Source organism: Lipotes vexillifer, unplaced genomic scaffold (assembly GCF_000442215.2).
Source record: "Lipotes vexillifer unplaced genomic scaffold, Lipotes_vexillifer_v1.1 scaffold754, whole genome shotgun sequence".
Lineage (NCBI taxonomy): Eukaryota > Metazoa > Chordata > Mammalia > Artiodactyla > Lipotidae > Lipotes > Lipotes vexillifer.
In genome coordinates this window covers 178,084-192,904 of record NW_006777649.1, presented here as the reverse complement: position 1 = coordinate 192,904, position 14,821 = coordinate 178,084, and the positions used below count along the sequence as shown (strand labels likewise).

The 14,821-nt window shown below is 35.4% G+C and overlaps 1 protein-coding gene across 1 annotated transcript in view; it reads right to left on the bottom strand.

Moving 5' to 3' along the window:
- Nucleotides 1–1,692: 1,692 nt before the first annotated feature.
- The window catches only part of TCERG1 (transcription elongation regulator 1), a 59,100-nt gene continuing 45,971 nt past the window's right edge, over nt 1,693–14,821 (bottom strand). The window contains 7 exon segments of the mRNA XM_007451240.1: nt 1,693–1,894; nt 3,106–3,206; nt 4,704–4,787; nt 5,479–5,658; nt 7,624–7,806; nt 8,070–8,234; nt 12,350–12,500. Of these exon segments, the coding sequence (XP_007451302.1) occupies nt 1,693–1,894; nt 3,106–3,206; nt 4,704–4,787; nt 5,479–5,658; nt 7,624–7,806; nt 8,070–8,234; nt 12,350–12,500 (1,066 nt within the window).

Below are 14,821 nucleotides of genomic sequence, written 5' to 3'. Positions count from 1 at the left end.
ATAATAGTTGTGTTCCTTTGGGCACGCATTTTGTTTCACTTCTGACAAGCTTCAAAATCACTCAGTGGATTTATTTTAAAAAAATCCTGTTAATTGCCAATTTTATGTTAGACTTTAGTCAGATAACCCACTCCAGGTTTCTACATATAGAACTCACATCATTTCTGTGGTGCTTCATATATTTAAGCTAAGCACTAAGTCACAGAGATGTGACTGTATTTTTGTATGTGTGTGATGCATGTCTGGGTCTGTATGCATACAACAAATACAAATACCGTTGTCCCTTTTTATAGGTTTTGCTGCAATCATAGGAGGTGTGAGGTAACAGGGAAAACAATTTATCTTGTTAACATATATTTTTCTTAAACATTTTATTTATGTGGTAGTTCAAACTAGAAATCTATGAAGGAATGAAATAGAGGGATCTTTTTAAACCGGGGAGGTAAAGCTAGAAAGAGCAATTGGGAATCAAAGGTAAGTTTCACGGTATGATGTGCATGACACATTGAAAGGAGTCCAAAAAGGCATTCATCATCAATATGTTAATATAAAAGACAAAAACAAGGAAACAGACAGACAAAAATCAGCATCTTCTTGCTATGAAGCAATAAGATACTGCTAAGAGACTGAGCACCAAAATGGTTCTTCACAAATTCCTTCCCTTTTATGATGCAGGTAATTTATTATATTCGAGCCTTTTAAAATGATGAGATACTCAAAACTTAAACTTTCTTTGTGCCAAATTACATTTGCTGCTGCTTTTAAGAACAGGTTTAAAAGAAGTATTTATAAATTATATAATAATCATATACAATCCACGTATATAAAAAGGGTTGGTTTATTGTAGTTCAAATACATAAACTGAACATTCAAACATCTTAAAATTAAACTTTAGAAACAAAAATTTAACATTCAAATAGGAGTACAGTTTACAGGGAACACCCAAGAAAGGTAATTTGTTGTCTAATCCAGAATATTGATAAAGATCACTTAATGGTGAATAAAATGTTTTTGACCAGCAGTCCTAGTCTGGTCAACATGTTAGTTATGACCATGGTTCCATACCTGAGAAGAAATTACTAAATAAATCTTCTCTTAGGCTAAACAACAAGACTTGGCCTATAATTCAAAGGGGATAATCAAAGCACATAAGTGAACAAATAAAACTAAAGTGTTCTTTAGAGACAAAGGTAAAAGTATGTCCATTATAATAATCTTAGCCTCTGGAAGATAAGAATTCAATTTTCAGTGTTTTGTCTTTTACCCGCTTTAAAAAACAAAATCAAAACAAAACAAACCCCAACTTAGGTTTTTTGGAGTCTGCGGTATCTGCATCTTGCAAATTCAAACCACAAATGCTCTTAACGTCTTGCATGTATTATAACACTGCTAGAAAGAACGTCACCAAAAGTCACTGACTTCCACACCTCATAAAAGGATAATTTTTTAGCTTCAAGATTTTAGATTTACTAGAGACAGCCTATATTTGAGTATGCAAGTCAGTCATGCCACACAAAAAGCATAAATATTTCCAAAGTGTTCTCTGTTCAGAAACTGTTCATGGATGCTTCTCCTTCTGTCATCAGATGGTTTTGCAATAGTCTGACTAATGCGTATACATGTAAAAACCTGAAAATTGGCTCATGCAAGCGTTTTGAATTAACAGACACCCCTGTGGAAGAGTATTCAGAATTATTTTGTTGATCGTCTTGTGGGCTCTGATGCTGTGGGAGGTGGGGGTGGACCCCGGCGATCCAGGTCATCCACATATGCCACAATCAGTTTGCGCCTCTCCTCCGGCACACAGTCTAGTACTAGATACCGTTTGTCATTCTGCAAAATTTTTTCTACATCTTTCAGGTGCTGATCAGATTCCTGGATTAGCTTTTTGGATCTGAAATAAGAAAAGAAGTCCAAGAATTACTGACTGCTGTTCATAGGTCTTTCAGAAATGAGCTGGAAATGTCCATCTAGTTCCTAATTGTGTTTCCATTTTTTTTTTTTTTTTTTTTTTTTTTTTTTAAGAAAAATTCACTGCAGTGGTCACCTTTGTAAGTCGCCTCAGCAAAGACTCCAAGGAGTGAAAGGGCCTCAGAAACTGAATTACCCTCCCACCCCTACTGGTGGTCCCTCCAGATCAGGGCTGAGGGTGGGTGGGTAAATCTTGCCCGTGCTGTACCTGTTCTGTGGATGAACAGAGGACTTCAGTCTGCGGGGCTGCCAATCCCAGCATCTTTCACAAGCTTTCACTTTCACATCTTTCACTAAATTAACTATAAAAATGTAGAAAGAAGTCTTACTTCACATCTAATTTAAAAGCCCAAGCTGATGCAAAACATTAAGGATCCTGACCAAAAAATCCAATCACAAAATACCTAAAAACCACACCCTCAGCACTATCTATCCTCCCGTGCACATACCCTTCATTAAGATATTTCAAATTTTTCTCTTAAAAGAAGAAAAGCTGGAGCATGAAACAAAAATGGTTTCCTGCATACTGATTGCTAAGCAATGTAAAATTGTTCTCCCGATGACAACTTGCTGGGGGTGGGGAACTACTGGGTATGTTACAGAGAAAATTTGTTTTAAAGCTCTGATTTTATAATTTAAAGTTTTAATTTAAAAGTATCCAGCAAACTGCTTTCCTCTGAGAAAAAAATGTTTTTGCTGAGCTCAAATAAGATGATTTCAAGCTTTAGAATGAACACTGAATAGTCTTCAGAGGAGGCAAAGATAATTGATAGTGAAAGATTTTTTTTTAAAATTCTCTTCATGAAATACAATTCTTATATATTTGGAAATACTTCTAAAAAAGCAGTGAAGTGAAAACAAAAGTATGTTTAAAAACTGGATGGGTGGGTAACACAAAATAAGAATTAACATCTGGGCCCTTTCTTTGAAAAAAAAAAAAAAAGAGAAAAAAGAAAGAAAAAAAAAGGTAAGGGTAGATATGGGCTGTATTCAATCTTTGATAAAGTTGCCTTCTTCTTATTCCTAAAAATTAATAATGTCAACATGTGTGTGAATGCAAAGTATGCTTTGGCCATCAGAGTAAGGACTAGTAAAGACAATGACTGCTGATATGAAACATTTCATTGCACACACCTATATGTTATAAATTTGGTCTCTTTCAAAAGCGTCCTGAAGTCAGCTTTGGCTGTGATGTATTTGTCTCTGATGTATTCTTCAAACTCTCTTTGTTTTTTCTGCAAAAAGACAATAAGATTAGGGGGGAAATTCTACTAATTCCAAAATTAGTATCAATTTTTTATTAAACAAGTAACCTGTAAGTCACGACATAAAATAATTCAAAAGAAAAAGGCAATAAGGTATGTTTTATCCGTGTAACATTCATTAAAAAGGAAAATCTGCAGTGTACATTTTTAAGGGAAAAAGCAAGAATGAGAAACCATATAATATATTAGTAGTAGCTAAAACTTCAGGGCTTGCTATGTGCTACACTGTGCTGAGGGTTTTATAAGATATCTCCTTTACCCTTCATAACAACCTCAAGGGGTAGACACTCTTAAAAATAAGGAAATTAAGGGTTAAATGTGCATTCCCAAAGACTGTATTTATATCTTCAAGCACAAAAATAATGTGGCATAATTTATAAGATAATGCTCAGAACCCTAAAGTTCAACCGAGCATTTAGCTCAGTAAGGGAGCCTGGTAAGGGAATAGCAAAGTATAAATTCTGAGCTTTAAAAAAAAAAGACCTTGGGCTTCCCCGGTGGCGCAGTGGTTGGAAGTCCGCCTGCCGATGCAGGGGACGCGGGTTCGTGCCCCGGTCTGGGAGGATCCCACGTGCCGCGTGAGCCATGGCCGCTGGGCCTGCGCGTCTGGAGCCTGTGCCCCGCGGTGGGAGAGGCCACAGCAGTGAGAGGCCCGCGTATCGCAAAAAAAAAAAAAAGACCTTATTATCAATTCTAAAAATCAGAAAAGTTAAGAGACTGAGACTGGATCTCTCAGCTATCCGTCTACCACTCTTTTCCAACCATGTATATTTTGCGGTCCACACATCTAAAATTCCACCTAATGGAGTAGGAAGGGGAAGAATATTAGATCATGGGCTATTTGGACTCTAGACCTAGAGAAACCAACCAGGACAGAATGATGGGAAGAAGGAACATATGAAGGCTGAGGGACAAAATGGACTGGAATAAGCTACACTTTCCTTGACATCATTCACTATTTCAGACCCTTGGTGAGTTCTTCTCCTACACAGGAGCCAGAGTGCACCAGAAGAGAGCTCAGCGTCTACAAACCTCACACATCTGAGGTTCCCCTACTCCAAAGTCTCTGGAGCATATAAGAACTAGAGATCATGTTATGTTTTTCTGCTAGCGTGGCTGTAAGAGTCAAGCACTTTGATAGCCTGGTACCAATTGCCAGGCTGAATAATATCTATCTAGTGGGACCTGACTATACAATAAATAAAACCTATAGCTTCATTAGTCTCTTAGAAGATCCCAAAACACAGGCTTAACCCCAAGGATTAAATTTTTAAAGTTCCTCTTGTGCTGTCTTGTTAATATACTGTACAAGAAAGAAAATATAAACTTGAAATTCAGATTTCTCATACACTTAAGTTATTCACTTAAAACCATCAACTTCATTTCAGTCAAGATACTAGTGCTGCTGATTAAGCACCCAATTAATATTTATAAACTGAAAGTAAATCTCAGACAAAATTTTCTTACCCTGTCACTGGAGGAGAACTTAATGCACCGAGGATCTTCCTTAATGATTTTTTTTACTTCTTTCCACGTGGATGTTAAGGTAATCTTTGAAAGACAAGTGAATAAAAAACATAAATAGAACTCACTTTTATCGAGGGGATCAAACTGCAGCACATATGGTACATAATATTACACTGACCTGCAATCTCTTGTAATGCCCAAGCATAACTGGACTAAGTTAGGGACAGGGGAGCAGCTTTAATGCAATTTCTTTTTGTTGGCTTGCCACAAGAGTTATGCTCATGGCCATACTTTCAAGGTGACCTAAGACAACCACCTGCAAACCCTGTATCTCCATGGGCAACATCGTAACGTCTGAAGAAACCATCACCAAAGAGAGATCAGATAAATAGGAGCAAAACCTGAACAGAGGGTACAAACTGCCAAACAAGAGGGCCACGGTACCAAATTGAAAATGGAGCAAAAGAAGGGATCTATTAACTCTATCATCAGGAAGCATCAATGATCACACACAGCTAAGGACATATGGAATTACTAAGGGAGCAGATACGAACTTAAAAACTGCAAAAGGAAGTAACTTCTAAACAGTGAAAGTACCATCAACATTTTACTTAAGCAAACGAACAAAAAAATCAGAGAAGAAAGTGTCATAAAACCCATGAACTCCAGTAATGGGTCTAAAGAGAATGACATTAAAAGTCATATCAATGTTTTACTTTGGGAATTATTAACAAAGATTCACCTAGATTAAAGTAGAAAAGTAAGAGCCGCTTACTGCAGAAGTTTCATCCAAAAGTTGCCTAAAGTGCTCCCTCTTCTTTTTGGTAAGTGCTTCAATGTGTTCATTAAAAAGCTTCTCTTTCTCCTCTCTTTCCAACAAGGATCCAGATTCCCAGCGGTGATCTTTCCGAAGAGTCCTCCGAGTATCAGACCAGGACACATCTGAAGAACGTACCTAAAAATAGAGAATGGTATCTATCACCAAACAGACTTACCTTTTCATTATTTCATCAATAAAAGACTCATTTATTTGGTTTAGGAACAATATACTTAATAAAAGAAGTTTCTGATGACTCCCATCTTAGTCAAGCAGTCACTGAAAATCTACTTCTTTAAGCCAGAAATCTCACCTCCCAGAGCTCACCTAAGTTATGTAGCATGGGTTTAGAGGTGGCAAGGATGAAGAGAAGATATCTCCCATCAACCACGGTCCCTAAGAACTTTAAGTACCTAGGTACTCTACTGAACATCTTACCAACTTCTGGTAGTAGTAGAAATGGATATAAATAAAAGAGGAAATATACCATCTCACAGCACAAGCAGCTCACCAGATAAAAAATTTTTTTCTTGAGCTCAATTTGGGACTTAACAACATTTATCAAGCACCTAAAAACATGTCTGGTGAACACTGAACTTGGCACTGGGAATACTAAATAAATAACACAGTTATGTCTTCCTTCAAAGGGCTTACTTTTTGTAGGGAATATAAAGAACTGCACTAACATATAATAAGTGCTGCAACGGTATATGCTGAGCACAAGTTTGGTAAATGGCAACAGTGAGATCAAATCTGCCCAGATGGGTCAGGATCAGCCTTACAGAGAGATACTTGAGTGTGCTCCTCAAGAATGACAAAGTTTGCCACTGTGGTGGGAAATTTAAAAGCATTATAGGGCTTCCCTGGTGGCGCAGTGGTTGAGAGTCCGCCTGCTGATGCAGGGGACACGGGTTCATGCCCTGGTCCGGGAAGATCCCACATGCCGTGGAGCGGCTGGGCCCGTGAGCCATGGCCGCTGAGCCTGAGCGTCCAGAGCCTGTGCTCCGCAACGGGAGAGGCCACAACAGTGAGAGGTCCGTGTACCGCAAAAAAAAATAATTGAAAAAAAAAAAAGCATTATAGGTGGAGGGATTGGCATGTATAATGGTAGCATTCATTAAACTAAGTATGGTTCATTAAAGGTAAGTTCAGCAAGGCTACAGCTTAGGGGGCAAGAGAAGAAACCAGAGGATAAGGTAATATGAAGGTAGGGAGTCAAGGAATGAACAGTTTCTTATATTATACTAAGGAGACTGAATTTGAAATGTAGGGAACTTCCAGAATTAGGGAGGACCTTTACCTTCTTCAAGTAACAGGGAGAGTGACAAAATCATCAGATTTGCTTTTTACAAAGACTTCTGTGACTGCAGTAAAGAGGATGAATTTGGGGGAAGCAGAGGCAGAGAGAGAAAACAAGAAACAACTGTTAACTGTCCAGAGAACAGAAAAAAGTCATTGAAAACAGATCAGCAGAAGCAAGGGAAGAAATCAGAAGAAGCAACAGGAGTGATGATAAGAGACTTCTTGAAAGAAAGAAAAGAAACAGTAGGAGAGACAGTGACAAAGAGAAGAGGAAAAAACAAACAGAACAGCAGAGCGGTCTGGGGGCATTCGGTGTAGGGACAAAAAACCCTACCTACCTCAACAACCCTGGATAATACAGGAGGATTTTCAAAAAAAATCCCAGGGGTCAGTATACCTCCAGTCCTACATTCCATACCGTCTACATGTACAATAACTGATCATCACAATGATGACCCAAATCATCTAAAGATGAACTTATGTTCAGCACACTTTATTACTATGACATGCAAGTGTGTGATGATTCAAGATGACTTCATCAAGGATAATTTTTTTAAAAGCTTTGAGACTAAAAGACTATGAATTTTTATATAAAACATCAAACCTCTGAAAATTTTAAATAACTAGGGTTTTCCTATTCTAATGGTGTTAATACCAAGTACTCAATTTTAAAATACTTTATAGGTAACTTACTAAATTATATCTGAGTCAATTTAAAGAATATTAAAATGTCCACTAATAAGGTAATGTAATAGATTTCTAATATCCAGTACTTCAGAGAAAAAAGCAGAAGAGTAATACCATATCAGACAGAAGAGCCTTGAAATTCTGGATAGCTTCTTCTCGTTTGTGCTGTTCTCTCTCTCGATCTATTTCTTTTGTTTGTTCTGAACGAGCCTTCTGCACCTCTCTTTCTCTTTCTCGAAGGCTTGCCTCAATGCGGGCTTGCCTTTCAAGCTCCTTTTCTTTTTCTGAGTCTAAATTCTGTAAAAGTGAAATTACATTAACCTTCTTACTAACTCCATCAAAATATGCCTCCACAGAATAACTAGTTGGCCAAATACAGAATTTCAAACCTAGTTTTTAACCAATATACCTAAATACTCATTTCAAAGTCAACTACTAGAGAGTCTATTAGGAATACCAACAAGAAAAATTCTAAACCCAAAACAGCAGCAAATGCCTTTATACTGCAATTAAGAATTTTACTATTCCATGGTTACTATATGAGTAAACACAATGGTTACCTTGGCTATTTTTTCAATGTACTGTTTGAAAAGGTCTTCTCTCATTGATGAACTATCCACTGCTTTGTAACGTGGATCACTTTCTACTTTGTCTTTTACTTTGCTCCATCGAGACTGACTGTCCAAGTGATGATTAGATAATAGTTCAAAGAAATCTGATTTTATCTGTATTTCAAAACAGGTGTGAGGTGGGAGGAAAACAATATGCCATAAGAAATTCCTCATATATAAATGTTTACAACTAGAAAAAAAGTTCACTTACCTTAAAGATGAGAATAACTTTTTTAATGCAGTTAGAGCAGAATTTTAGTAAAAAAGAATATCAGAATTGTTCTTTTATGAGAAATATAAAAATCAATACACATATAGGCTCTCATTTAAAATCTACCAAATTCAAAACAAATCATATCCTTCAATGAAATTATTCAAATATAGAAATAACTTTTTTAGGTTGTTTATAACTTTTGATCTCAGAACTGTCATGTTTTTATGAAGAATATGAATTTGCCATTTGCCATAAGATTCAGGCTTATGAAGTAATGGCAAAAAATACTTTAACATCAAGATAGCAAGAATATTTTAAAAAGCAGATGAATAAAACTGTTTGTTAAAACTAACAGGGGAATTTAGAAACAGTTGAGCACAAAGAGCAAGTTTTATTCATTACAAATCTGAAACTATACTGTCAAATGTGTAAAAACAAACAAAAAATAGAGTAAACTTTTATATTTTGGTTTTAAAAAAGAGCAATGTTTTTACTTTTATATATAAGAAAATTATAGAATTTCTATGGTCATAATTAGTCATTTCTAAAAAAAACACTATATTCAGATTTCCTGTGCTCTTTAGCCATTAAACATGTATGCCTTCACCAGAATATGTGTCAATGAAATTAACGTTCTTAACAAATCAAGTACCAAGTTAGTAACATTATACTAAAGGTATTAAATAATATTAACCTTTTAGTGTCAATGTATACAATACTTAGAACATCTCTTTCAAATTGTTAAAACTGGAAAAATTTGTTAGAATTGTTAAAAATTTTACTTTAATGAGAGAAGAAAAGAATAAACAGGGCATTTGTTTTTATGCACTTTGAGGACCTCTTCTAAAATTCAGTCTCATTTAAATTATTATGTACTGCTACCAGGGAAGACATCCGAGGTAGCTAAAGTCATTTCAACAGAGGATTCTGACCAGGTCAAGAACCTCTCCTCCCCATAGGAACTAAACATGTTGCCTTTCTACCTGACCAAGGGAATGAGAAATTAGAAATGGAATCAGAATTTCTGTGTGGGCACAAAATAAATGAATCATTCCTTCTGCCTATTCCAACCCTCTCACTTCTCGCTGTAACCTCATTTCTCCTAATAGAGGATTAAAAGGGAGGTAGATGTCCTTTCTAGAACACACTTGTAAGGTTACAAAAAACAGAGCTTCTGCATTAGAGAACTTTTTAAAATATGAACTATTCAGCTGTGGATTTCTCCACTCACCTAACTTGGCTCTTGACTGTTAGGATTAATGAGAAATAACTCATAAGCCCAATATTTCTAGATGGCAATAAAGAAACTATACTTGAGGTAGCGATGTAACATAACTTTTCTGTTCATCTAACTTTGTATCTGACACAATGAACACCAAATTCCCAGATGCATGGGATAACTAGAAGGCAAAATTTACGTTAAATAAAACATGTAAGCTGCATCAAACAGGAATCTTTCTAAGCCATAAGAATTCACATTAACTTAAAAATATTTCAAACATTAAACATGAAGCCTATAATTATCATATAGTTTAAAAAATATATGATGTATAAACAAAGTGAACTTTAAATAAAATTTAACTTCTTTCACTGTGGATATTACCATGACAGGCTACAAATGGCTTACTGAAGCTGCTTTTTATATGAGAATTATTTAACAACTGCATAAATGTCAATTTCCATTAGCAACAATTCAAGGTCCTATTGTCCCTATTTTCTTCTCTCCAAAAATGGAAGTACCTTACCAACTAAGCTGTTTAGTTAAAAAGGGAGAAATAGTTTCCTCAGCCAAATGTACTGAAACAAAAATTGCTCAGCAGCTAATTCAAGAGAGGGAAGAGAGAAAAATGCCAACTTCATAAGAGGATTAACTCCATTATATGCAACTTCAAATCTGTTGTTCCAAAAAAATAAATTATTTGAAACACAATTTAATAAAAATTGGTTATAATAATAATAAATTATAATCAAATAAACAAAAACTAGAGGGCAGCTGCTTTGGTAAACAGAATAGTCCAGTAAAACAGCTTTGGGGGCATTTTTTATACAACTACCAGTGAAAAGCTACACGAAAATGATGATTGTACCCTTTAGCTTGAAAATGCCTACTAAAGGGAAAAAAAGGATTTCACCAAAAGTCAATGCCCTTCACAGGTTTTTGACTCAGCAAGTAATTACCTTTAAATTTTTACTATTCAGCTATTGATTCAATTGTCTCAATGTTACAAAGACCAGTTAGGAATCTTAAGAACAAAGAAACTCCAATATACCAGTTTACTATTCAATTACACACAGCTAAAATGACATTTTTAAAAAACGTACTGCCAATATACTTCATAAGAATAAATACACAGTGAAAGTCATGAAATGATAAAACTTCACTAACCAGATACTTCTCAAAATGTGAGTATAAAAAGTACATTTAAACCTTTATAAAGATTTCTGCTTTCATAAGCTAGTTAGTAATTGATTTTGCATTCTTTAAGTTGGCTGAGAAAGTTTTAGTTCAGTAATTTCCTTTTTTTTCAATGTAATAGTACAAAGATAAACCTTTAATTTAGAGAATTCGAATTTTACAATCAAAAGAAAGTAAAGCTGAATATTATTAAGTTCATTTAGATGTAATGTCTATTTAACTTCTTATTTTAATTAACACATCCTGGGCACATATCTCATTACTTCATAAGGAAAAAGATTAAAAAAAAATGTAATGTACCGGAACTGTGGGAGGATAAAGTGACCACACAGAGAGACATCCAATTCTTTCCTCACTAGAGAATCCCATAATACTTTGCACAGCAGTGATTGACAGCTGTCAGACCAAACTGACTGACAGGCCACACAGCACAAAACTGTAAAGTCTATCCACTTGTTATAAAACAGAATACATAAAATAATTACCAAAAAAAGTGTTTAGAAAAAGAACATTAGTTACAAATGCAAAGAGAAAAACATTCAATTTGTTTAAAAGCAATCATACGGTATCATTTATTTACTTTGTTTTCTTTAAAAAAATAGGTTCTTACTAAAAGTCAAAAGTAGCAAACAATTCATTGACATGATTCTAATTCAACAGTCAAAATGTTTATGCAGAACTCAACCTTGCACATTTCCTCTGCGAAGCATAATCATTTACCAAAGATAGTCAACAGTGAAGTAATTCTCGAAAAATCTACCTTGAAGCATAATAAATCAGATAATCAGGAAATTTCAGTTATTTCTGACAAAAGTTATTTCACCTAATACTGTTGCTATTTTCAATGAAAGAGGCTTCCTCCCAATAAGAGTGGTGTTACTTCCATAACAACATTTCTTAATAGAATCTGTAATATTTTAACTTTCTAGAATAAGAGGCAATTTTAAATGTCAAGAATGATAAAGCTTCAGAGGTTCTTTTTCTCTATTCACAAAGCACACAGGGTCACTAAGGAGAGTGGCTGCATGTTTTGATGGTTTACGCACCACTGGTGCCACCTCCCTACCAGTCTGCCTCCTCAGTGGTGAGCTCCTCTCCACTCCTGACACCACTGTCAAATGACATTTGGAATTCATTAATCTTTAATAGCTGACCTTTAATTCTGATAAGCAATAATTCATATGTAAGCTATGTTTACTAAAAGATTAGAAAGTCACCAAAATGCTATCTTTTAGAAGGCAAAAAATATAAAGAAGCTTTTTGAAAAATTTAAATGTTAACCTATAAAGAACCTTGAAATCTTAGCAGGCAGGCACCAGTGAATAGATAGGCCTAATGACCAGTTCTGGGTTTATTTGGCATCCTAGTATTAGTAAAATTTAAAGAAAATCTATGCAGCTTAGAGACACTACTAAAATGTATGCATTATTGAAGTAAAGTGATAATATAAACAACTGTAAAAGTTAACTTAAAAAGCTAAACAATAAATGTGGGTCCTGTTATTTATGCCCATGAATGAGATCAGAAACGCAGCACCAGTTCAGTCCCTTCCCATTCACACTCCCATCAATCACACCACTGGAACTAAAACCATCTTACCTTCTCACCTCTGGTCTTCGAATCTTCTTTCTCTTTCTTCCTTGCAGCTGCCACAAATTCATTAAACAAGGCTTCTCGATCTTTCATCTTTTCAATTGCTTTGAATCTTGAATCTTTAGCATGCTTGGCTGCAAATTCACTAAAAGTAGCTCTGTAACAAAATGGCAAGCGTGCTAACTTTGGTAGAGCTATTTCTACTTGTAGAAAGGTACAGCAGACGATACCATCTTCCCAGTAAGAGTATGTGCCAACAAGACAATGAGTCCCAAATCTCCCTACAGAAAGGAGTGAAAGGGCTAAAGAATGAAAATGTGGTTAGAGATCTGTATACTATCAGCATGATGTTAGGGGGATAGACATCTGATATCAAAGAATGTGTACTTCAAGAGACTTAAAGAGTCCATCTATTTCCACCCTAAGATGAGGCTGAATTCTTGCTTCCATCCATGGTGGAATAACTCTTATTGAATTAGCTCTCCTTCCATAAGCAACTATAAATCCGGACAAAATATATGAGGCAATTGATTTCAAGCAGTGGACAACAGGTAGAGTAAGACTGAGGTAAGAAGCCCCGTGGCACTGTGCCTCAGGACAATTTCCCAAAATGCAAAGAGGTAGAGTCCAAGCAGAGTACAGTGGTCCCAATGAGCTAGAAGCAGCAGAGATCAGAGTTTCGGTGCTAAAATGGCAGAGGAATAAGCTATAGAAAGAGGGTACTACCCCAGAAGAATACCATTTCGAAATCCCTCATGAATAAGTAGACAGCCAAGGCCAAGCTATAAAACAGCAGAAAGACCACTCCCGGTACCAAACTGCTACAAGCTTAAGAGCAAAAAAGAGATACCAGACACTGAGTAGTGCTGGAAAAAGAACAATATTAAGACAACAAAGCCCACAAAAGATGCACAAGGGAGACAAAGTCGGAAGTTTGACAAAAACACCTTCCACTTTCTGAGATCCATACTACCAAAACATAAACTCAAACCTAAAATTAAAGTGACTGGCCTGTAACTGGCCTGCTAAAATAAGAATACACACTCTTGAGAGAAAGATAACAGATTCAAGTCTCTACCTATTATCCACAATTCCCAATATTCAATTAAAAATCACTAAACATACAAAGAAACATGGGATCCATATGAAAAAAAAATTTTAAGCCAATAGAAATTATCCCAGGATGCCCAGATGTTGTTTTAGGTACAGACAAATCCTTAAAAACTATTATAATTGGGCTTCCCTGGTGGCGCAGTGGTTGAGAGTCCGCCTGCCGATGCAGGGGACACAGGTTCGTGCCCCAGGTCCGGGAGGATCCCACATGCCGCGGAGCGGCTGGGCCTGTGAGCCGTGGCCGTTGAGCCTGCGCGTCCGGAGCCTGTGCTCTGCAACGGGAGAGGCCACAACAGTGAGAGGCCCGTGTACCGCAAAAAAAAAAAAAAAAAAAAAAAAAACCTATTATAATTATGTTGGAAGAATTAAAAAATATGTTCAAAGAATTTAAAACATGATCTTAATGGATGAACAATTAGGGAGTTCCAGCAGAGATATGGAAAATTAAGGTCTATGAGGGCTAATGAAACTAAGTATTAAAAACGTTTCTTCATGAATAAAAGGCATTTATAATGCTTTCATATATTTGAATATATTTCACCTTACATAATAAGAATTCATTCTTATAATAAACACTCCCATATTTAGCACGTTTTTAGAGGTGAAAAATAAAGCTTACTTTCCCCTATAAAACTACTTATCTCAACTCAAAAATAAAACACCTTCTCCTAGGTATTAACACAGATTAAATTACTACTTTATCAAGAAAAAACTGGCTGGTTAACTTTAGAATTTAGAGTTTAAAACATCAACTGAAGAATAGGCGTACTACTCACTGCTAACATTTGCTATTTTTAAGCTTTGCTAACCAAAGCCAGATTCTAACAATCTTTTTATATGCAACTGGTATTACTCAAAATATCTAACTTCATTAATTCAACATTTTTAACAAAAGGATACATTGCAAAACTGGGTATGTAACCACACATATACATACAATGGATATGTAACCATAATAAAATTATATGGTAAAATAAAAATGCATACCCCAGAAAAGGGATAATATGTAGTCCATTAAATCTATTTTCTTTTCATGATAAATTAAGTATACCTTGCTTTATAATTTTAAGACAAAAAAAGCAATTATTACTATGATTAAACTTTTTAAAATGTAAAATCAATGTATAAAAGTGAGAATTCAATTATTTTATACATATTTATATTATTTAGAATAGGTTAAAAAATATGTAAAATATATCTATTTTTTACCAGAAGAGACTAAAATGAAGTTTTAGCATTAGACTCCCATACAGATGTTTTCATATGACTCATCTTTTAATTCCAAAAATGCTATTTTATAATAGACAAGGTAGAGAATCTTTTGCAGGAAAAAAGCGAGGTGGATAGTTGGTTGGTGGTAGGGGA